Genomic DNA, 19,582 nt, shown 5'->3' with positions numbered 1-19,582 from the left:
GTTACCGCTGTTTTATCTGTGCTGAAACATTTAGCACATTTAGCCTAAAGAATGGCCTCCGGTGACTATCGCAAATCAGATTAACTGAGTTTTGAACTCATCTAAAATTCACCACGCATTTATCTTTTTCCTCCTCCTCCTCCTCCTATTCTTCTTCTTCTTTTTTTTCTTGATATTATTATCATCCTTGTTATCATCACCATCATTAGCAGCCTATTTATTATCCACCTGATGTCTGTTTATGATGAAATTGTGCGCCTTCGTACGTCTAAAAGAAACAATATGAATGTATATTTTTGGCTTGGACGTCATCTGTGCAGGGTAACAAAGGAGGGGTGCTTAAATCTAAAAGAGGCTAGCCTGCTCTCGTGAATTAGCGTCTTAATAACACAAAAAAATCTCGTGCAGCGCATAACGCGTGCTTCGCCCCCCAGCCACGGCATTGCACTGTAAAAGGACGACACGTTGCTCTGTAATTTCAACCGAACCAAGCCACTTAAGGAGTCTTTATAGCGGCATGAGAAAAGCTCAACATGCGAATAAATGACACTGAGAATGCGCTAGGAATGGCGTGCTAGCTGAGGAGGCAGAGAGCTGGCGGAGAGGCCGGCTGTGAGTGGGGAGGTGAGAGATGTGGACGTTATCTTACCCTATTTAAAAGTATATGTGATTGAGCGTGTTGTTCGTGACATTAACTAATTTCCCTCCTTTCTTATTTTAAGTTTGTATCGATATTTTTTTCCACACTGAACTGTTTGATTTGCAGGCGTGTTACGCGCCGCAGTGTTTGCCAAACCATCCAATGAATCCTGGAGGCTCAATAAATAAAATCGTAATGTGAAAATTCTGTCGTGAACACTGCTTTGTTTTCAGGACACACACTCACAGACACACACACACACACAAACAGAGACAGACAGACACACACACACACACACACGCCCTTACACACATACAGACTGGACACTTAATGTATTTTCCAGAAGAATATTCGTCTTTACTTCTCCTTCCAATTTTTTTCCTCCCACAGGGAGGATACGATGATGATATATGCGATATGATTTATTTATTTAATGAGCTTTAATGACAAAAACAAGATGTAATAAACACTTCAATCCTCTTGCCAATTTCAAAATACCATATGACCTTTAATATGCAAAAAGAGGCCAATATACCCATCAAAGATATTTATGCAATGCATGTTGCAGATAAGTATATATTTCATATCAAAGAGACATTTTACAAGCTCGAAAGCACAGACGCACCACTGTGTCTTTTTTCAGTTATTTATTGTTAAGAAATGCTTTCACATCACACTCAGTAAATGAAGCTAACAGCTGCGGCTGCAAAGGGAGTATTTTCTCTGCAAAATCTCCTCGCCTGTGGTCGCAGGTTTGTTGGCCCCGCTTGCCTCGCAGATGTCTCCTGTCGTTTTCAGAACAGACGGGGAACGTGGAGCTGCTGGCCATCCGGACACCGTCCTCTTGCCTGCACTCGCTCTCGAGCAGCAGCAAAAAGGAGTATCCGCGTCGTCTGAACCCTGAGCAAGAAGAGTGTAGACAAACATTTTGTTGGCACCGTGAAATGTTCAATGTTTTCAGGTCTGCATTCGTTGTACTCATTTATTTTCCAGAGAAGTCTCTTTGTTCCCTCGTTGTTCTGTTTCCACACCTGTATCGATTTAAATCTTTTCTCTCTGGTGTGCACGTTCAGCTTACATAAACCTATATCTTTATGGAGAGTGTAACGAAAAGGAGGATTCAGCTGATACAGTTAGATAGGCAACTATTTGTAGAAGTAACGCTATTCAACAGTAATTGCCTTGAACAGAGGCAGAAAAGATTGAATTCTATTGATTCAACCGTTCAATAAGGTTCAATGTAATTCTGTACAAATGCTCTCCTTCTTCTCAGTTTCCCCATAGTGTAACATTGATGAGCTGATGATTAGTATTGTTTCATGATACCTGTTCCGTCCTCAGGCTGCATCCTCACAAACAACAGTTCGTCAAAATAAGTTAAAAGTGTGCTGATGTGAGCAAGCATCTCCAATAAATGCGTTAAAGCTGAATTTGACCGATAATGATAGACTTCTTTCTACAGGGTGTCAAACCGAGGGAGAGGGATTTCTGCTGAATGCCAACACCCACTCACCTCAGCAAACAATTAATCCTACGAAAAAGCTGCTCCTTTCGTTTCTAAAGCCTTAATACAAGTCCAGTCTTCTCCCCCGTATTTTTCAGTCCAAGCATAGTCCCCCTTTTTTTTTTTTTTTTTTACAACCGAAAGAAAAAAAGAAGAATTTCGTCTTTATAAGCCGCTGTGAATGTCTAATTCAGTGTTGGGTGATTGAGCAAAAGGTGCTGCGCCCAGTTTACCTTCCGTCCGTTGTTTTACAAAAATCCCAACATCTCTACATTGAAAACTCGGAGCCCTGCACAGTGAGGTCGTCCTGTTCCTGGCTACATATGATCGAAGGGAGTGTTAGATGGTTTAAATGAGTTCTTAGGGCAGGCAGCTGTCAGACCTTTTGGGTAGAAAGATTGATCACACGCAGGCTACCAGGACTCTTTGTTTAGAGCCTGAGCAATAAACAGCCATTAGATCCCCACCTTTCCTGAGCTTCACGCTGCAGTGGCAAATCATTTCTGTTCCCAGTAATGCTACAACCAATAACGCCGAAGAGATGGTAGCTTAGGTCAACATGATCAAAAATAAGCGAGGTGAAATGAAATAAATGAAACTGGATTTAGGTCAGGGAGCTCTAACTGCTAATATGGTGACAAGTGCTGTTAAATATCATCTGCTGCCTCATGTTTGCACAAAATATTGTTTTACTTTTTCACCTGATTTCCTTGAAAGAGTTATTTGATAGTTAACCTTTTTTTTAAAAAAAAAAATACAATATACAGAGGGCATTTTATAATCTGAGATTATCTAAAATCAGATTGTGGCAAAATGCAAAATCACGGTGAAATATATCCAAATCAAATTGTTATGGCTCTGTATGTGTTGGGGGAGGGGTGAAGTGGACGTGTCTGCATGGTGCAGCTCTCCTCTCCGAGCGAATCTTCAAGAAACACTCAAGATGAACGCCTCGCGCACTGATAAGCACAGCGTGCGTCGTCGCATTAGTAGACACTAATGGAAATGATTTGTGGAGCCGAAATGTTGGAAATAAATGCACCTCGTAGGACTCGCACACGCTCAAGATGGGTGAACGCGCAAAAAAAGAAAAACGCACGACTTTGGGTGCGTTTGGGAGGGGGGGTGTTGAGTGGTTTGGAGGGGGCAAACAGTGCTGAACAAACCAAAAACGGGGGGGGTAAATAAAGCTACCCCTGCCCCTGGAATGAGGCGTTACCCCTCAGACTTTCTCGATCAATCACAGGGGACAGTGGCTTCTTTTGATAAAAACCTCAAATTGTCATTGGGCAGATGCAATCATGTGACAAGCAGCACGGTCTAATTCCAACCATGTCCTCATGAAAGCAATACTTTATGGCACAGAGGTCTCCAAACGATTATAACCGGTTAAGTAGTTTATGAAAATAAACTGCTTATTAATTTTTCTCGATCTCTTCTACCCACCCCCCCACTCCGAATCCGCGAGACTTCAAGACAAGAAGGAGGAGATGAATTACGAATTTGGGCGAGAAAGTGGTTTTATCAACAGCCAGCCGTCGCTCGCTGAGTGCCTGACATCTTTCACAAACCCTGTCGGTGATGCATTTCAAAGTTCATCAATCAAGAGCTCAGCGCTTTCACAGTCGACACTGATTCCTCCTCCTTTTGAGCAGACCGTCCCCGGCCTGAGCCCGAGCGTCCACCCACGCCACAGCCGCTCAAAGCAGGCTCTGAAAGGCTGCAGCCCGCCGCAGGCTGCATCTCTGCCCCCGGAGTACCCGTGGATGAAGGAGAAGAAAAGCATCAAGAGGACACAGGCTGCTGCTACTGCTTCTTCAGCTGCTGCTGCGACAACGACTGACGCCTCACCCCACTACTTCTCCCCCCAAGGCAAGACATAATGATTAATAACCTCCATGTAAAAGGCTCCTTATTGTCTGAGGATTCCCCCTTTACAAGGAGATGCATCCTGGGCCCTGTGCATGGGCGTCCCTTAAATCCACTATAGGTTTTTTGATTTAAACTTGCTTAATCTCATGTAACGCACTGACTTGTGATGCAGTGTAAGAGTGTTAATGTTTGACAGTAATAGAGAGTGATAGATTATTCTTACATGGGCCAGCAGCTGGCATGTTCATTAATCTTCACTCTCCGTCCTGTCCTGTCCACGCAGACCCATCATACTGAGCCTGGGGCCCATAAATCTCCCCAGTCCTGGCGCTTGCTTGCCACAAGTTTCACCCCACGGAGCGTATTTCCCCCTCACTCACCCGTTTTACTGTTTTATTTTTGATCAGCAGCCTTTCTGTGATTAAATAAACAAATTTGACTTTATTGTCTTAGGTTCTCCTGAGGTACCAGAGAGCGCTGTTGGCGGTGTGGGGGCATCCAGAAGGCTGAGGACTGCCTACACCAACACCCAACTTCTGGAGCTGGAGAAAGAGTTTCATTTCAACAAATACCTGTGCAGACCCAGGCGAGTGGAAATAGCTGCGCTGTTGGATTTATCAGAGAAACAAGTGAAGGTTTGGTTTCAAAACAGGCGGATGAAACATAAAAGACAGACCCACTGCAAGGAGAACCGGGACAGTGAGGGGAAATACGCTTGCCTGGACGACGGGCCGGAGGACGAGTTTGAGCGTGAGGCTGACAGCAGCGCAGCCGGGTCGCTCCTGCAGAGGGAGAGGTATTTCCACCAAAATACCTTGACTTCACAACAGGGTCAGAACGGACACAATGGGGAGCACCAAAGTCCAACTGTTTCCCCTTTGAGCAGCAATGAGAAAAATCTGAAACATTTTCCAAACCCCACACCCACCGTTCCAATCTGCGCGTCAACAATGGGCCCGGACAATGATAGCTCCTCCGGCCTGGACGCCTCTTTGCAGGATTTCCAAGTTTTCTCCACCTCGCCTTCTTTCTCGCCGACTTTGTCAGATTCAACACAGAGTCCTCTGCCTTTATCGTCCGACACTTTCGACTTTTTCTCAGAAACACTCACGACAATGGACCTCCAAAACCTCAGCTACTGAAGTGTTACATGTTTTATTCGAAGTCAGACAGTCGTGTTAGGTCTTTGTCAGTTTTAGTGTGAGAGGAAAATTGATAGCTCTCACAATTAAGGTAAGTTAATGTTAAAAAAAAAAAAGAAAAATACTATACTGCCTTTATGGACTTTATTTCTTTGGGCTTCAAGGGAACGTTACAGGTTTATTTTTATATGGATTTGAACCACAGCTGAGCACAATATTTTTCTTTAAATAAAACTTTCCATTAATTGGAGTCACTTTCGCTTTGTGTCATTTCACTGTAAATGGGTTTGGAGGGTTTAACCCATAAAGCTCTACATATGAGTATATGGAATAGATATTTCAGAACACTAACCACAAAACAAACAACCTGTGAAGCCAAATACATTCTTGGGCATTAAAGTAAGACGGATGTGAGCCGTTTTGTATAGAAGAAGTACTTTTATATTCAATGATTAACCACTGAACGTTCAAAATACAGCATGTGGAATACAAATCAAATGTAAGCCATCTAAATTAGCCATTTTTACATAATGGCCTCCAATGTTCTATTATTTATATAGTTGTAATTGAGAGCAGTATGACCGTAAAGCTGTTGCAGCTCCTATTTTGACCAAAAATAAAAGAGAGAGGGAGGGAGAGATATAGAGGCTCATTGCATCTGCATGCAAAAGAAAAATTGGTAAGAATTGCTTGCTAGGAGTCCCAGGCCAAAAGCTCTGACTTCTCTTGGCTTTCTCATTAAATTTTATTGCCTATAAAACTCACAGGACTGAGGGTGCTTGTTTATAGCCTGAGCCGCGATGTAATTCTATCTGTTTGAATTAAGAATCGCGCCTCGCCACGTCGTGGTTGTCAAAACTTTTATAATTTAAAGCTGTGCAGGATTCGCACAAAGCAGCAGAGGCGAGACGTTGTTTCCAAGCTGATGTATAAATTCATGAGATTTATAAATTGACAGGCTTTTGTAGAACAAATTGACAGCGGAGGGTGGCAATGTATGCGGAATATATATTAGTTGGTAGTTTATTTGCTCCATTAAATTATGGTAAATCATTATTCAATTTAGGTAAATGTAGATTTTTCTGGATCAAACGGAGATAGATATTTTCCTGTTTCTCATGTGATGCTGGGGGAATTTTTTTCAAACCAACAGTTGATCCTGGACCCCGGCTTTAGACATGCATCTGTGCAGCAGCAGTTTTTCTCATGATGCGTCATTCATTATTACTCAGAATGCTTGGTGAAAAACACAAAGCCAATAATCCGGGAATTACAAGAGTAACAATAATACTGATTAATCATTCCGAGCAGAGTCTGCGGACAGAAGGCCTCGTTTATAGGGTCAGTATCTCCCATCGTGCTGTGCTCGGAGCTCGAATGCGTCCCACTCCACGGAAACAAAGTGTAACAAGTTGGCAGATCCGTCTGAAATCGGTTAATAGGATTGCAGCACAACGCTAAGAGCCTCAGGGCAATAAAAACAAACAAAAAAAAACAGTTGTGAAGTGCGGTGATGAACTGCTCTTCCTACTGAAAACGATGAAAAGTGATGCTAATTGTGTATTAGCCTGTTGAAAACAAGGCAGGAGCTGCTGGAGCCTCAGGTCAATATTAGGACCACACAGTCAGCATCACAGTGTTTATAAGATGAGTTAATTACAAATACAAGGCTGCAGACTGGACACTTATTATTCCACTATTTTCTCCACTTGGCCTCTGCAAACAAGCAGCCCGTAGTGATTTAAACTGCATTATTTATCAGGCTACATTTTCTGAACAATGCTAGGTTTTATTGTTTAGATAACTTTGCAGCGTGATCTACATGCAGTGATTGGATTGCAAACCTATAATGAGTTCGGTGGAAGGAGAAATACGCAATCAAATTGAGTTTTTGAGATGTCAGGAGAGAAGATTAAGCTTTATGGGAAACTAGATACAACACCGTGCCAGCGTTTCCCTCCCTCCCTCCTTACACACACACACACACACACACACTTAGGCAGACACACAGAGGTCAGAGATCAAGCTGGCTCTCCTCTCCTCTCCAAGCTGTGAGGAACTACTGCCAGGTCAGGAGGGGGTCAGGTTTTAAATGACCACATGGCTCATAAAGAACGCGCTGGCAACTAAACAGGAAGTGACATCAGAAAACGTTTGCAGTAGCCTAACAACCATGAAAAAGCAAAATGTGGTCTGAGGTTGGGAATCAGATTGTATACCTCTCTGTAGAACCAAGAAGAAGAAAAAAAGGCTGAATATTTTTGCATTAAATATCAGTGCTTAAAACTATAGCAGCTACTTGCTGCTACTTATCTTTGGAACACATCTACAGAGAGTCTGTGTCGGCAGCATGGATGATATCCAACACCTGCAGCTACAATCAGATTGGAAACTCTCCACCAAACTGCTCTGAGCTTCTTTTTTTTGTCTGTCTCATTTATCTAAAAACAACAAACTGTCCAGTTCAAAGGTTCAGCCTTTCAACCTGGATTGGGTGATACTGCCTGTCAAAAGATGAGAAATGAATGACTGACATCTTTATAAAGTTTGACAAAAGGGTATTTTCCTTCAAATACACCAGGAGGCACAGGCCTCACTCGATTAAACGAGGAAGCTTTTGTTGGCTCATGTCATCTCTGGTGCAGAGACGGCATCGGGTTGGATTACTTGTGTTTGCCAAAATGAGATTTTTGCCTATCTAAATCAGTGCAAGCAGAACTCCTTAAAGCATCTTGGCTGCTGCATCAAGAGCGAGACAGCTGGCAGTGAAACAGAAGCGTGTCGCAGTGACTGTTCGACTAATGCTGGTCCCTGTGTAGATTCACAGGCTGATACATTAATAAACTCAAAGTGCTCGCATCATTGTTAAAGTTTTTATTTTCATTTTTTTTATAATGTGTCCGGTGAGTCAGAGCTGGCGAGCACACTTAATTGGCAAAGACATATTATCCCGAATCAATCACAAATATGATTATGGCGTTATACGCGGACAGTATTGTTCCGTAAAGACCCGCGGCTCCATTAAAGCGTCAGCTGCCTGTCCTCTGTGGCACTCAAAAAACAGGCTTGGACCAATAAACGTCAGCGTGGATCCTGGGTGAACGCCAGGCGGGTTTGAGCGTTCGTCTTGCTGCGGAACTGTGGTATTCACTGATAAACAATTAGCAGATTGACTTCCGTATGTCTGAGTCCGAGCTGCTTCCGTATCACTTGGAGTCTCTTCTGTCTGACTGTCCATCGCCGAAGGCAACAAACTCGGGTTACAATGCGCGCGATTACCGATGAGTTAACGGCGCTCATTGCAGGTAACTTTCATTCATTGTTGTCTGTTTGCACACAGTGTTGCTGTCCGTGTTCTTCTAACTATTGTTTCACTTAAACCAGTTGTCAAGAGACCGTTTTTTTAAAAAGAGGAAGAAGCACCGTCAATATGGATGAAGTTTCAGTCAGTTCCACTGCAGTCCAGCAGCACGTCAACGTCACATTCTGTGCTTCGGTTTCATTAAAAAAAAAAAAAAAGCTTGATAACAATCAAGGAGCAGTTTGACGTTAAAATTTGCAAGTTGCTGCTCTCTATCAGATTACCACATCACTGTCAATGTGGATGACTGCTTTACCTGGTGTTTGCTTTAGATTTGGAGCATTTCCTCTGTGATGGGCTGAAAGGAGAAAATTTAAGCAAGAAGGTAAAAGAAAGGAGGGAAGCCTTCATAAAACGAATCAAAGAGGTCAAACAAAGGTAGGCCAACAAAAAGCAAATATTTCCTTATCTTAGGCTTCCTCGCTCATCTATCACCTAATCATCAAATACTTTCAAAGCTGTTTACACCTGTTTACTGTCTTCCCAACAGTTTCCCACAAGAATTCAAGGACAAAAGTGAGTGTTAGTCTTTCTCTTTTTTTGAATGTTGCTGCAGATCTTAAGCTGTTACTCTGGTGGTCACTGACTTGTGGGGTGGGTGGGGGGGTCAACACACACACACACACAACGGTTCATGACATGGATGTAAGGGGTCACTACCTGATAACAAGTGATGAGAATAAAAGTAATTCCTCTCATAATTAGAATGATATTTTTTATGGACTCCGGAATAGTTTTTATCTCATTAGAATTTATCCAAGTTGGACAGAAAAGGAAAATCATTCTCCAGATTAACTACCAACACTTCATATATATATGTATATATATATATATGTGTGTACACACACATGTTAACACGTCAGGAATCACCACAGCACCACAGCCTGTACATTCCCGTTACTTCACAGCTCGTTTGTTTACTCCAGTAGGTGGAGATGACTCGGATGACTCGGAGGAAGTTGACAGCAACAACGATGGAGGGTCGCTGCAGTCCGAGCGCACCGACAAGGATGAAGAAGGCGGTGAAGGTAAGCCACAAAGCGCTTAACACGGACGCAGAGTGGCTCACAAGCTGCAGATTAACAAACGGAGAAGTGGCATGAAAATGTACAAATCTGTGTCTGCTCCTTGGAGAAAGTGACTTTGAGCGGCACAAAGAGGGAGGCATTCCAACTGTAACTTGGCAACATACTTGAGGAGCAATTTGGGGGCACAGCTGCTACCCCAGCAGCACCTCCCTCACCCACGGTTTGGGATCTGAAAATTACAGCTAGAGCTGGAGTTTGTGGAAAATAAAAGCATCCCACAGTATACAACAGCTTTAATCCAGAGTGCCTCGTCATAGCAGTCTGTGCCAGATTTCATGTTTCCCTTTCTTTTTTTGCTTGTTTTTTAAATAGAGTATCAGGGAAATCCTTGCAAAATGGTGATTAGGCGACTGGAGTTTATGGGCTGTGAGCAGCTGCCAGTTTTATGGCTTCTCTTTCACACAAAGCAACTTTGACACAGCATTTGGACATTTGCATTGAAGTTGCACTCTGTGAGGGGAAACTTCTCCACTGAGAAGTAAAACATTACTGAGTGGAGCCTCTGTGGCTTCTGCTGTTAATAATTGTCAGATAAACAAATACACGATGGTAAAGTTTGACACGAAAACCATCTGGGCATGTTTAATTTAAGAAAAAGAACAAGTGTCCTTTTCACTTTTACATATGAGGAACATGATGATGATGATGGGTTTAGGTGGATTTATGTATCTGGATTTTCTTAACTCTTTTTCCAGGTGCCCAGCAGTCCCCACCCGTGGCGGCCCAGGACCTTCCTGCTGTCTTTAAAGCGGGATATCTTGAGAAACGTAGAAAGGGTTGGTGCCCTGCTGATTAAATCCACATTATGATATTTTTAAAGAGAGAAAGCTCTGATTTTTAAACTTATCGCACTAACATTTGCAGGCAACAAAACATTTACTCTAGGCTCAATACAAGATTAGGCACGATACAAACTAACAAAACTGTTGCTCTGTGAGGATTTGCATGGTTGTTTTGCTTCTTTTTTTTCTGTTTTGCTATACACACAGTTCACAGGACTATTCTCCGTCTCCTCGAGATTTATATTGGTTGTTTTGTCCGTACAGATCACAGCTTTTTTGGCACTGAGTGGCAGAAGAGATGGTGTGCTCTGAGTCATCATACCTTTTATTATTATGGCAGCGAGAAAGGTATATTTTTTCTCATTTCCTCACTCTCAATTATACATAATAGTTTTTTTGTACATCTTTTATCGGCGCCATAAATGATGATGTTTTTCTTTCCTGTAACCAGACAAGCAGCAGAAGGGTGAGTTCGGTATTGATGGGTACTCGGTCAAAATGAACAGCACCTTGCGGAAAGACTCGAAGAAAGACTGCTGCTTTGAAGTTTCAGCTCCGGACAAGCGAGTCTATCAGGTGTGTTTGTCCTACATACGTTTTTCGGTTGTTGCTGTGCTGAATTTTCTCCCTAAAATGAAAACCTGGACTTCCCGTGTGGCTAGTTTCAAACTTGTTTCCATAGTAGATCTTTATTTTTGACGTCAGATCATTCATTTCACACCCCCTGCCTGTACAAGGGCTCAACCGAACCCACGTCTAAATGAGTCTCTAATATTCAGGCTCCTTCATGCGGAACATTTTGCTCTGCATAAACGTAGTATTATTTGTTTATGTTAATTAATACACGCAGAACTGAATATTGCACTGACTGCAGTTTTCATTTCTTTCCACTTTCATCACAGTTTTGTGCGTCATCAACGAAAGAGGCGGAGGAATGGGTGAAACAGATAGACTTTGTTTTGAGAGGTATGAACTTTTCCAGTCATTGAAGTGCTTTATGTTGCTCTGTTGGATCAGAAGCACCACCTTTTAAGATCTTCCTACCCAAAAAGTCAAATAAGAACAAAATTCTGTTATTATTATGATCTATTATGAGTGTGGTTGAGTTGGGGAACACAGCTGCAATTTTTTTTTGTAGGTAGGCTATGCATGAGACAGAACTGATGTCCCTCTGTTTGTAGATATGACGGGCATCATCCCAGAAGAAGATGAGGACGACCAGGAAATGTACGATGATGTTGTAACTATACCTGCAGTTGAGCCGGGTGAAGACATCTATGAAGAGCTTCCAGGTATGATTCCGTTCTGCACTAATCACTGTTTTCAGTCTAATTCTCTTCTCTTCTGATACGTTTTATCTTTCTTTGCCCCCCTCAACTGGCTTATTTTCTGGCTATCTGCAAGCATAAACCACACTCACTAATGTGTCAGTATTATGTTTCTCCAGAGGAAGACTTGCCTACTCCAGCAAAGCCTCCTCCGAAGGTCTTGCCATCGAGCAAACCTGCTCCTCCGGCTGCAGGTACACAACACAGCACTGACATTTCTGTGTCTGCCTTCAAGACAGACAGCTTTCGGTTGTGAAATAGATTGCAAATAACTTTAATGATGCAGCGGATAGACGGAGACCAACCAATGATTTTGTCTGAGCAAACTAAAACCTACTATACAGTCACACTTTAGAAGAAGTGACTTTTACTGGGGAAGTTCCTGTGAACAGCTGAACGTTAACACAATGCTGGAAATAACTTTACCCAAGCTGGCCTACTTCCTTTTACAATAAGCCGTGTGTTGTAGTTCTTTGCGACAGAAATATCCGCCTCTGTTTCTCTCTACTGCTTGTATGATTATCAAGCACTGAGGCTCAGCACCAAACTCGCAACAACTCCTGGTCAGATTTCTAAGTTATCTAAGAAGTGTAAACACTAGCTGCTGAGACTGTTTGTGGGAACAAGAGTACAGCAAAACTGTTACGTAATAAGTTGGTGTTTTTTTTTTCTTGAGACATTTCACCACACAATTTTCACATTAGTGTCCAACTTCGGGGACTATTTTTTTTTTCTCAAAAAGGTAAAAGAGTCATGAGCATGCTTAAAATCTGGGTATTATTAGTGGCCTATGAAGCATGAAAGTGTGACAAAGTTACCATGTTGCCTTTGCACATTATGCCATTAAATCCTGCTGTAGACTCAGCACTGCCTCCTGTTGGGTTGCCCTGTGCTAACAACTGCAGAAGTGTAGCTCTAACATGATAACTGTTGGCTGACAACAATCTTTTATCACCTTATGTCCTTTTTCTCCATCCAGTTGATAAGAGCACAGACTACCCGAACTACTACCAGAGCTTATGGGACTGTATAGGGGACCGCCCTGATGAGTTGTCCTTCAAACGTGGAGATGCTATTTACATCCTGAGTAAGGTATGTGGTGACAATCTCCTCCTCAGTTTGCAATCCACTGCACCACCACTACTAACAGTCTGCATAGTGGTTTTGTACAGGATTAATCTGCAGAAGGCAGTAACTTAATTTAAAAGCTTTACTAGAAATAAGTTATAAGATAAATTCTTAACATTCACAACATGGCTCTTACAGTGTGGTAAGGGAAACCCTGCTTGTTGGAGATTAAATGTTGCCTACCTTAGAATTTTCATGATGCAAGGGGAAGCCAGGATTATCATAAATCCAACTTTTTGCAAAGGTTTTAGATAAGGTTTGCTGTCCCAATGGTTCTGTTGGTCTGGGACCACCTGAACTGTGTTATTTCAAGGAACTCAAAGGAACTGACTATTCAGATCTGTTACTGGCAGCACCTGGCCCGCTGCCCGAGGTGGACGACTGATGGTAAGGGGCAGACCAGGCAAGATTCTTTCTCTGGCGTTCTGATGGGGATTAGTTGTGTCACAACGGAAACTGTTTTAGTGCTGTTGGCGGAGGCTGGGCTTAGTTGGCACACAGCGCCATTCCATCACTTCCATCTGGACAGTTTCAGCACTCAGTCACTGCTGCCATGCCAGGCGCTGAGCAGCCCAGGGGCCACACACCTCTCAGACGTCCCTCTCACCTCTCACCAAATAGGAATGTGTGTTCTCAGGAAACCCAGGCTTAGCATTCAGAGCAGGTGAGGACGTGTGGTGGACACACAATTTCCGAGGCTTGTCAGCTGGGCAGGTTTTGGAGAACTGAGGGGCCATTCTTTACCTTTATTATGTAAGTAGACAGAAGCCCTTCTGTACAGAGCTGGTTTGTGTGAGCACTAAGGTGGATTTTGTTGTGTTACATTTAACTTACTGTTTTTGAACACTGGTCTGAAAATAAATAGGGGGACTTTGTACTTTTCTCAGATGCATTTCTAAAGCTGTGATTTCTGTGAGGAAAAAGTGTGAATAGACAGGCTTTATTTCCTGTCTGCTTTGCTTTCTGTGGAGCATGGAGTCAACTGGGACACAGCGCTGTTAACTGGCCAGGTCCCTTTTTAAAATTCAAGTCTGCCATCTAGTGGTAGCGAAAATTAAGTAGAACTTGTGATTTTTTTTTTTTATACAGAACTTCTCAATGTGAAGTACACCATATGCATTTGCACAGACCTAAATTATAACCTAAAACACTAGCTCTGTACTCCCAGGAGCATTAGAAGTAGTCTGAAACTATGAGTAAGTTTGATTATAGACTAATTCTGGTGTAAAATAATAAGAAAGCTCCTTACAGTTTTTTTTTTGTCTTACACACAGCAGAAAATTAATTTGAATGCATCATTTTTTGGTATTTTAGAGGCTTAAATATGTAGGTCGACAGTGAAGAAGTTTTATAAATCACACTGTAAAATAGTAAATCATCTGAATTCTTGATTTTCTGTTCACCAGTCACTTGATATTTCCTTCAGGACTAATGGAAGTAAGGAACCACATAAAGCAGAGAAACCCATCAATGGTCATTGACCAAATGCCTGTTTATTGCTCTTTCTTGGTGTGTGGAAAAGGACCAAGAATCAAGTTGCCCTTTCACTCAGACTGGGAGTGCCATTAGCTGGAACCTTGGTGTTGGGGGTTGCGGCCTGCTGCGAGGGCAATGATCGTAAAACCTGTCTGGACCGCTGCAGCCAGCTGCAGCTAAAGACACAGCCGTCTCCTTCCCTCCTCCACCCTTCTCCTTTCTCCCTCCTCCGTGCATCCCTCCCCCATTCCATAGCCCTGAAAAAGGTGTGGTGTTACAGCTGCGAGACCCCCCAGTCAGGACCCGGGTGCTGATTATAAGCCTTTACCGAGGGAGAGCGTGTCGTCCGGATATAAGCTGCATGCCACATCATTACACACACATGAACACCCCCCACTGAAAGTTAAAGAATAATTTAGAAATGTACAATCTCAAGACACAATATTACTCTAATATTTCCCCTGTTGCTGTACCACAACACATCTTCAGACCAGTGCAACAGGAGCTTTTCACGTGGTACAAGTAATTAAATTACAGGAACATGCTTTCAACCAGCTTAGGGCGTTTTTGTTAATGTGTGTTGTCAGTGTGTCATTAGTCATCCACAGCTCCATATATATGTTTTCATGTTGTGTCCAGCACTCACCCAGCACAATGAGGTGTTGCTGCTTTCAAAGGCTAGTGGCAGGAAGTCATAATGCACACACACCCACACACACAGCCCTCTGTAGGGGCCTGAGATGTCATTTTATCATGTGAGACATTCATATAGATGTGACGTTGTTCTGTTTTTTTTTCCCCCCAAGCATAGCTACTTTAGTTATACAAGTTTTAATAAGCTATTAGTACTCTTAATGATTTCTATTACTGTTTTTACTTATTGTAACAGTGGGGTTTTGACACTGAGAATAAGTCACACACCTCTTTATCTAACAAAATGATTGTTCGAACTACAGATGCTTGTCAGTGTAGTTAGCCTGCACTGCTGCTGCTGTTGTGATTGTCCTGTGTATAGAACTATTATATGATCCCTTACATCTATTCTTTTGAGTTGAGAATAACTGGATTACAGATGTGGACTCCCCTTGTTCCTGTGTTCTGGCTTGCAATGTTGCTCCAGTCCATCTTCCATCAGCCTTGTCAGAACGTGATCTTCAGCACTGATTCATGTCCCGGGTGGACTTTGATGTGAGGTCAGACTCTTGTACAACAAGAGAAGACGGTGATTCTCTGCTAGTCTCAGATCTCTTCTCACAGTGTCCTCCTCTCATCTCAGCATGCTGACCGCCATTTGGAGCTATTGCTTGTCAGGTTGTGACAGATTTATGTGCAATAGACTTTGTGCACACAGGTTTTTTGTGGAACGGAGGGAAGTCTGTGTGCAATCTCAAAACTGACAGGTAGGGAAAGGACAGAAAACAGAAAGTGTAAAGTTGTTGATGGGACATAGCTACAGACTACAGAATATCAACAGGCCTCCAGGGCCCGGTGAGAAAGATTATGTATACAACAAAAAGAGACTAAAGAAGAGAAGTAAAATAACTGCAATCACAATCTAATTATTAAAATAACTACAAAGAGATGCAGAGTGACTACAAATGAAGGTAAACAATGAAAGATGTGATGTAAAAACCGAAAAAAAAAAATTTAAAGATACACAGCAGCTACAAATGGATGGAAATGTACTTATACGAGACAGGCATTGTAACACAGAGTGAGCAGAGACTCATAAAAACTCGTAATGAGTAACTAAAATGACCATAAATATAGATATTACAAAGGACACAATGGTTGTAAAGAGACATAATTAGACCAGAAATGGACATGAAATGACCACGAGAAGGTTCAAAATTACCCTCACTGGACACAACCAAACAGATGGGGAAAAACAAAAAAGAGCAAAACAAAAAAGAAAGGGGGGGGGGGGGGGGGGGGGGGGGTTCTGCAACAACTGCAAGGGGATAGAAAATGTGCAAAATGGAGAGACAAAAAGGCAAAAATGGGACAAAAAAATGTCACAGAATGGTGTAAAACATCTGTAGATGGACACAAACAGGTCATCTACATGGTTTGCAATTGTTTGATGCCTCGTTGTCAGGTTGTTTTTACTCATTGGACCAGTGGGGTGCCTTTTATCTGTCTGTACCCATTAGGCTCATTGCTTCATAAACCCAATGTGAAGATTATAACTGTACAGAGTTTTACATATCTTTCAGTGTGTCATTGTGGGATTGTTGCTTCCGACTGAAAGCCCGGTCTGATTAGTCTTTTCCATGTTTCTGCTTCTTTTGCCTCCAGGAATACAACAGCTTTGGCTGGTGGGTCGGAGAGAAGAATGGAGCAATAGGTATTGTTCCCAAAGACTACCTGATGGAGCTTTATGCTCTGTAAATATCCACAGTGTGAGTTGCTTAGACTTCATGCAAGTTCTGTTTGTTCCACTTGTTTGCTGTTTCAAAAGATGAAAATGCATCGCTTGAATAAATCCACTGTTTTCATGGGCATCGATGCTCTCTATTGTGAGAGACTGGTGATTAGGTGAAAATTATTTAATTTGACTAATATATGTTTTGTATATGAGTATTTTTCACTCTCTGACTTTGCCGCACTTGTTTGTATCACTTTTCTAATTTTCAATTTTCAAAGTTATTTTCTACACCATTGTCATGCGTTGCTTTTGGCCAGTTTGATGTTTTAATGGCTTAATTAATAAAAATGTAAACCCATTTTTTTGTGGCAGAGTATTTCTTTTAAAAGTTTATCATTCATTTTAAACCACAAGGTGGCAATGTAGTCCCTCAAATGATGATACACGACCTCTGTAATAGTAGACACAAATCTTGACTGAATGTTTATAAACCGCATGAACAATGGCAGCTAACATAAGAAAAGATGGAGAAGATTAACAGCGTAAATGAATCATAAAAGTCTGTGTTAATGAGGTTAATCCATAATATTTCAGAATGAACACTGAATCATATTGTTTGCCCTCTGTAACGCTGTGCAATAAAGCCACTACCAATATTAACGATATTAAAGCCTACAGTATGTGCACGCTAAATATTCAGTGCGCGCAACTTCCTGGTTGAATGACTTAATTGTATTTATTTTAAAAGCTGAGTTTATTTATCCGGTCAGCACTTTTGTCCCAAGCTTCAAAGGGACCTTTTTTTTATGGCACCTGAGAGACTTTTCCGGGCAGAGGATCACAGCGTGGCAGATGGTCGGTTGTGCTGCATGCTTGAGTGAAATGGCTGAGGTGCACTAATAAGGCAGCCACCCACACAGATAGCAGGGATGCTTATCGCCCTCTGAGGGGCTGTTTGACAGCAGGCGAGGTGGCAGTAGCTGAGCACGTTCTCCTGAGGTTACATACATACTGTACATATCTTTTTACATATCTTCTCACTGAGATACCAAAGTTGTACAACAGTTTTATACTTCAATCTAATGCGCTCATTTTCAGCTGGATGTACAGACTATGTGGCCTTGTCAAGGCTTTTCAAGGTTGGGAGGAAAATGGGAAGAAAAATGCATTCATTAGCCAATAACTCACTGTATCTATTTTTTTCCTTGCTCCTGTCTCTCTGCTTTGTTCCTGCTGAGTGATGAGCCATAGTCCTCTGTCCTCTGGGTGACATTCAAAGCCAACATAAATCCTGCTCTTTATGGTATAGTGCAGAGAAAAACCTTCCCTACTAATTGGAGATGTAATGAATTACTATAATTACTTATTGAATATACTACATTGAAAATACAGAAGAACTTCTTTGTTTTAAGGCAGTGGAAGGGAACTGAAATTCAGCCACTGGGATGATAAATGACATTAATGCCAGTGTTTTTACCAATAATTGTTATGATTACAAAAAAATGAACAGTTCATTTTTCATAGATGAACACAAATATATCTCACTGCTGACATAGTGTCATCAGTGAAGAGAGAGCTCAAAAGAGCCCGCCTTTTAATATTTGGCTATGGGTCAGGTTGTCAAAGGCAAGCAAGGCTAAATGCTGCCTCTCATTTTTATGTGCCAATAAAGGATTTCCTTAATGGATGTCAACTTCACCCCCATCTCCTGTTAGATATCATCAGAATATACAGGTGCTTTCATTGCAATTTAACATCAAGATATAATGTTTCAAAGATAAATGCCGCTATGTCGTTAATCTCCCAAGCACTAAATTAAACTAATGATACCAGAATATCATTAATTAATACTTTTAACCATAAAAAGACACTTTCCCCAGCCAAATGTATATAGATTGAGCTGCTGAGTAATGATAAATACATTTGAATTTGCTGAGAAAGATGATGGAAATGTAAAACAAGTTGAACCCCTGCAGGATAAAACCCGCTTCAGTGGTCAATTTTATACCGAAGGCTGATACGTCAAATAAGGTAATTCTGTCATAATTTGTATTTTCAGTAAAGTAGACATTTATTCTTAGTTACTTTCATGGTTTCTACACATGTATTTACTGTCACCATTCTCTGCCATCACCTTCAGCTTGCTGAGGACGCTAAAAGCTCCATCTCTAACACTTTAGAGTTGTAATCCCGATCAGGCTGTCAGCTGTTTCTTCTGCTCTTTAACCAGGTCACACAGGTCACAGCACAGCTTGATAGAGAGTTTCTGTCAGGAATTCCTCAGCCTTATTTATGTGGCATCCCCAGGCATTTTGCAGGAAATGTATCACCTCTCCGACGGGCCCTATGTCAGCATTCCATTAAAGCTCTCCTCCACCCGGTCTAAGTCTTAAAATCCGAAATGGACACTTTTTGAATGTAAGTCACTCTTAATTGAGGTCAGTTTCTGTTAACATAACTCATGGCGGCAGGTGAATTAAAGTTTTCTCGGCTGGCTCATGACATTATGAGAAGACATAGTATATTTGAAGTGAAAGCTAACAACAGTCATGGCTGACTGCTCTGAAAAATTAATGTTTGTAATTTGAGGTATAGATTTGTTTTTATTTTAGTGATTTTTTTATGTGTAATATGAGGTGGAGGCCAAGGTTAGCAGCAGGCCAGAAAATATGGGTCTAGACGAGCCATTTATTACAAGCGCCACACCCACCTTTCTCACCTGTTATCAGTGTCTGCTCTCTCCTAATAGCCTTCAGAAAGATGCAGACTGATGTCAAGGGTGGAACTATACGCATCTGGAGCTGGACACGTAAGTAGCCTCAAGGTCTAAAAGTCAGTTTTTTCTGGCCTCAGAAACTGGCCTACCACCTTGATGCCTCTGACACGCATCCAA

General features: G+C 41.9%; 2 protein-coding genes across 2 annotated transcripts; both read left to right on the top strand.

The window, feature by feature from the left end:
• Positions 1 to 3,419: 3,419 nt before the first annotated feature.
• Positions 3,420 to 5,365, top strand: hoxa2b (homeobox A2b). The gene is made up of 2 exons (XM_072393293.1): positions 3,420 to 4,016; positions 4,470 to 5,365. The coding sequence occupies exons 1-2, from the start codon at positions 3,545 to 3,547 to the stop codon at positions 5,156 to 5,158; spliced, it is 1,161 nt and encodes a 386-aa protein (XP_072249394.1). The 5' UTR covers positions 3,420 to 3,544; the 3' UTR covers positions 5,159 to 5,365.
• Positions 5,366 to 8,225: 2,860 nt separating this feature from the next.
• On the top strand, positions 8,226 to 17,043 carry skap2 (src kinase associated phosphoprotein 2). Its single transcript, XM_072394419.1, is given in 13 exon segments — positions 8,226 to 8,428; positions 8,430 to 8,463; positions 8,792 to 8,897; positions 9,010 to 9,035; positions 9,446 to 9,547; positions 10,303 to 10,383; positions 10,654 to 10,737; positions 10,841 to 10,965; positions 11,292 to 11,355; positions 11,571 to 11,681; positions 11,837 to 11,911; positions 12,697 to 12,809; positions 16,620 to 17,043. Coding segments are annotated over 13 exon segments (1,104 nt in total). The 5' UTR covers positions 8,226 to 8,338; the 3' UTR covers positions 16,713 to 17,043.
• Positions 17,044 to 19,582: the final 2,539 nt, after the last annotated feature.

This window comes from Leuresthes tenuis, unplaced genomic scaffold, assembly GCF_036924035.1.
Source record: "Leuresthes tenuis unplaced genomic scaffold, fLeuTen1.0.hap1 SCAF_10, whole genome shotgun sequence".
In the NCBI taxonomy this organism is placed as follows: Eukaryota; Metazoa; Chordata; class Actinopteri; order Atheriniformes; family Atherinopsidae; genus Leuresthes; species Leuresthes tenuis.
This window is presented reverse-complemented; position numbering and strand designations above follow the sequence as displayed.

What these genes read in the sequence shown, in the direction of transcription:
- hoxa2b (XM_072393293.1), top strand. Translation starts at nt 3,545, where the DNA reads ATGAAAATAAACTGCTTATTAATTTTTCTCGATCTCTTCTACCCACCC. An exon ending in CCACTACTTCTCCCCCCAAG is followed by an intron (nt 4,017 to 4,469) that starts GCAAGACATAAT and finishes TTATTGTCTTAG; the next exon opens with GTTCTCCTGAGGTACCAGAG.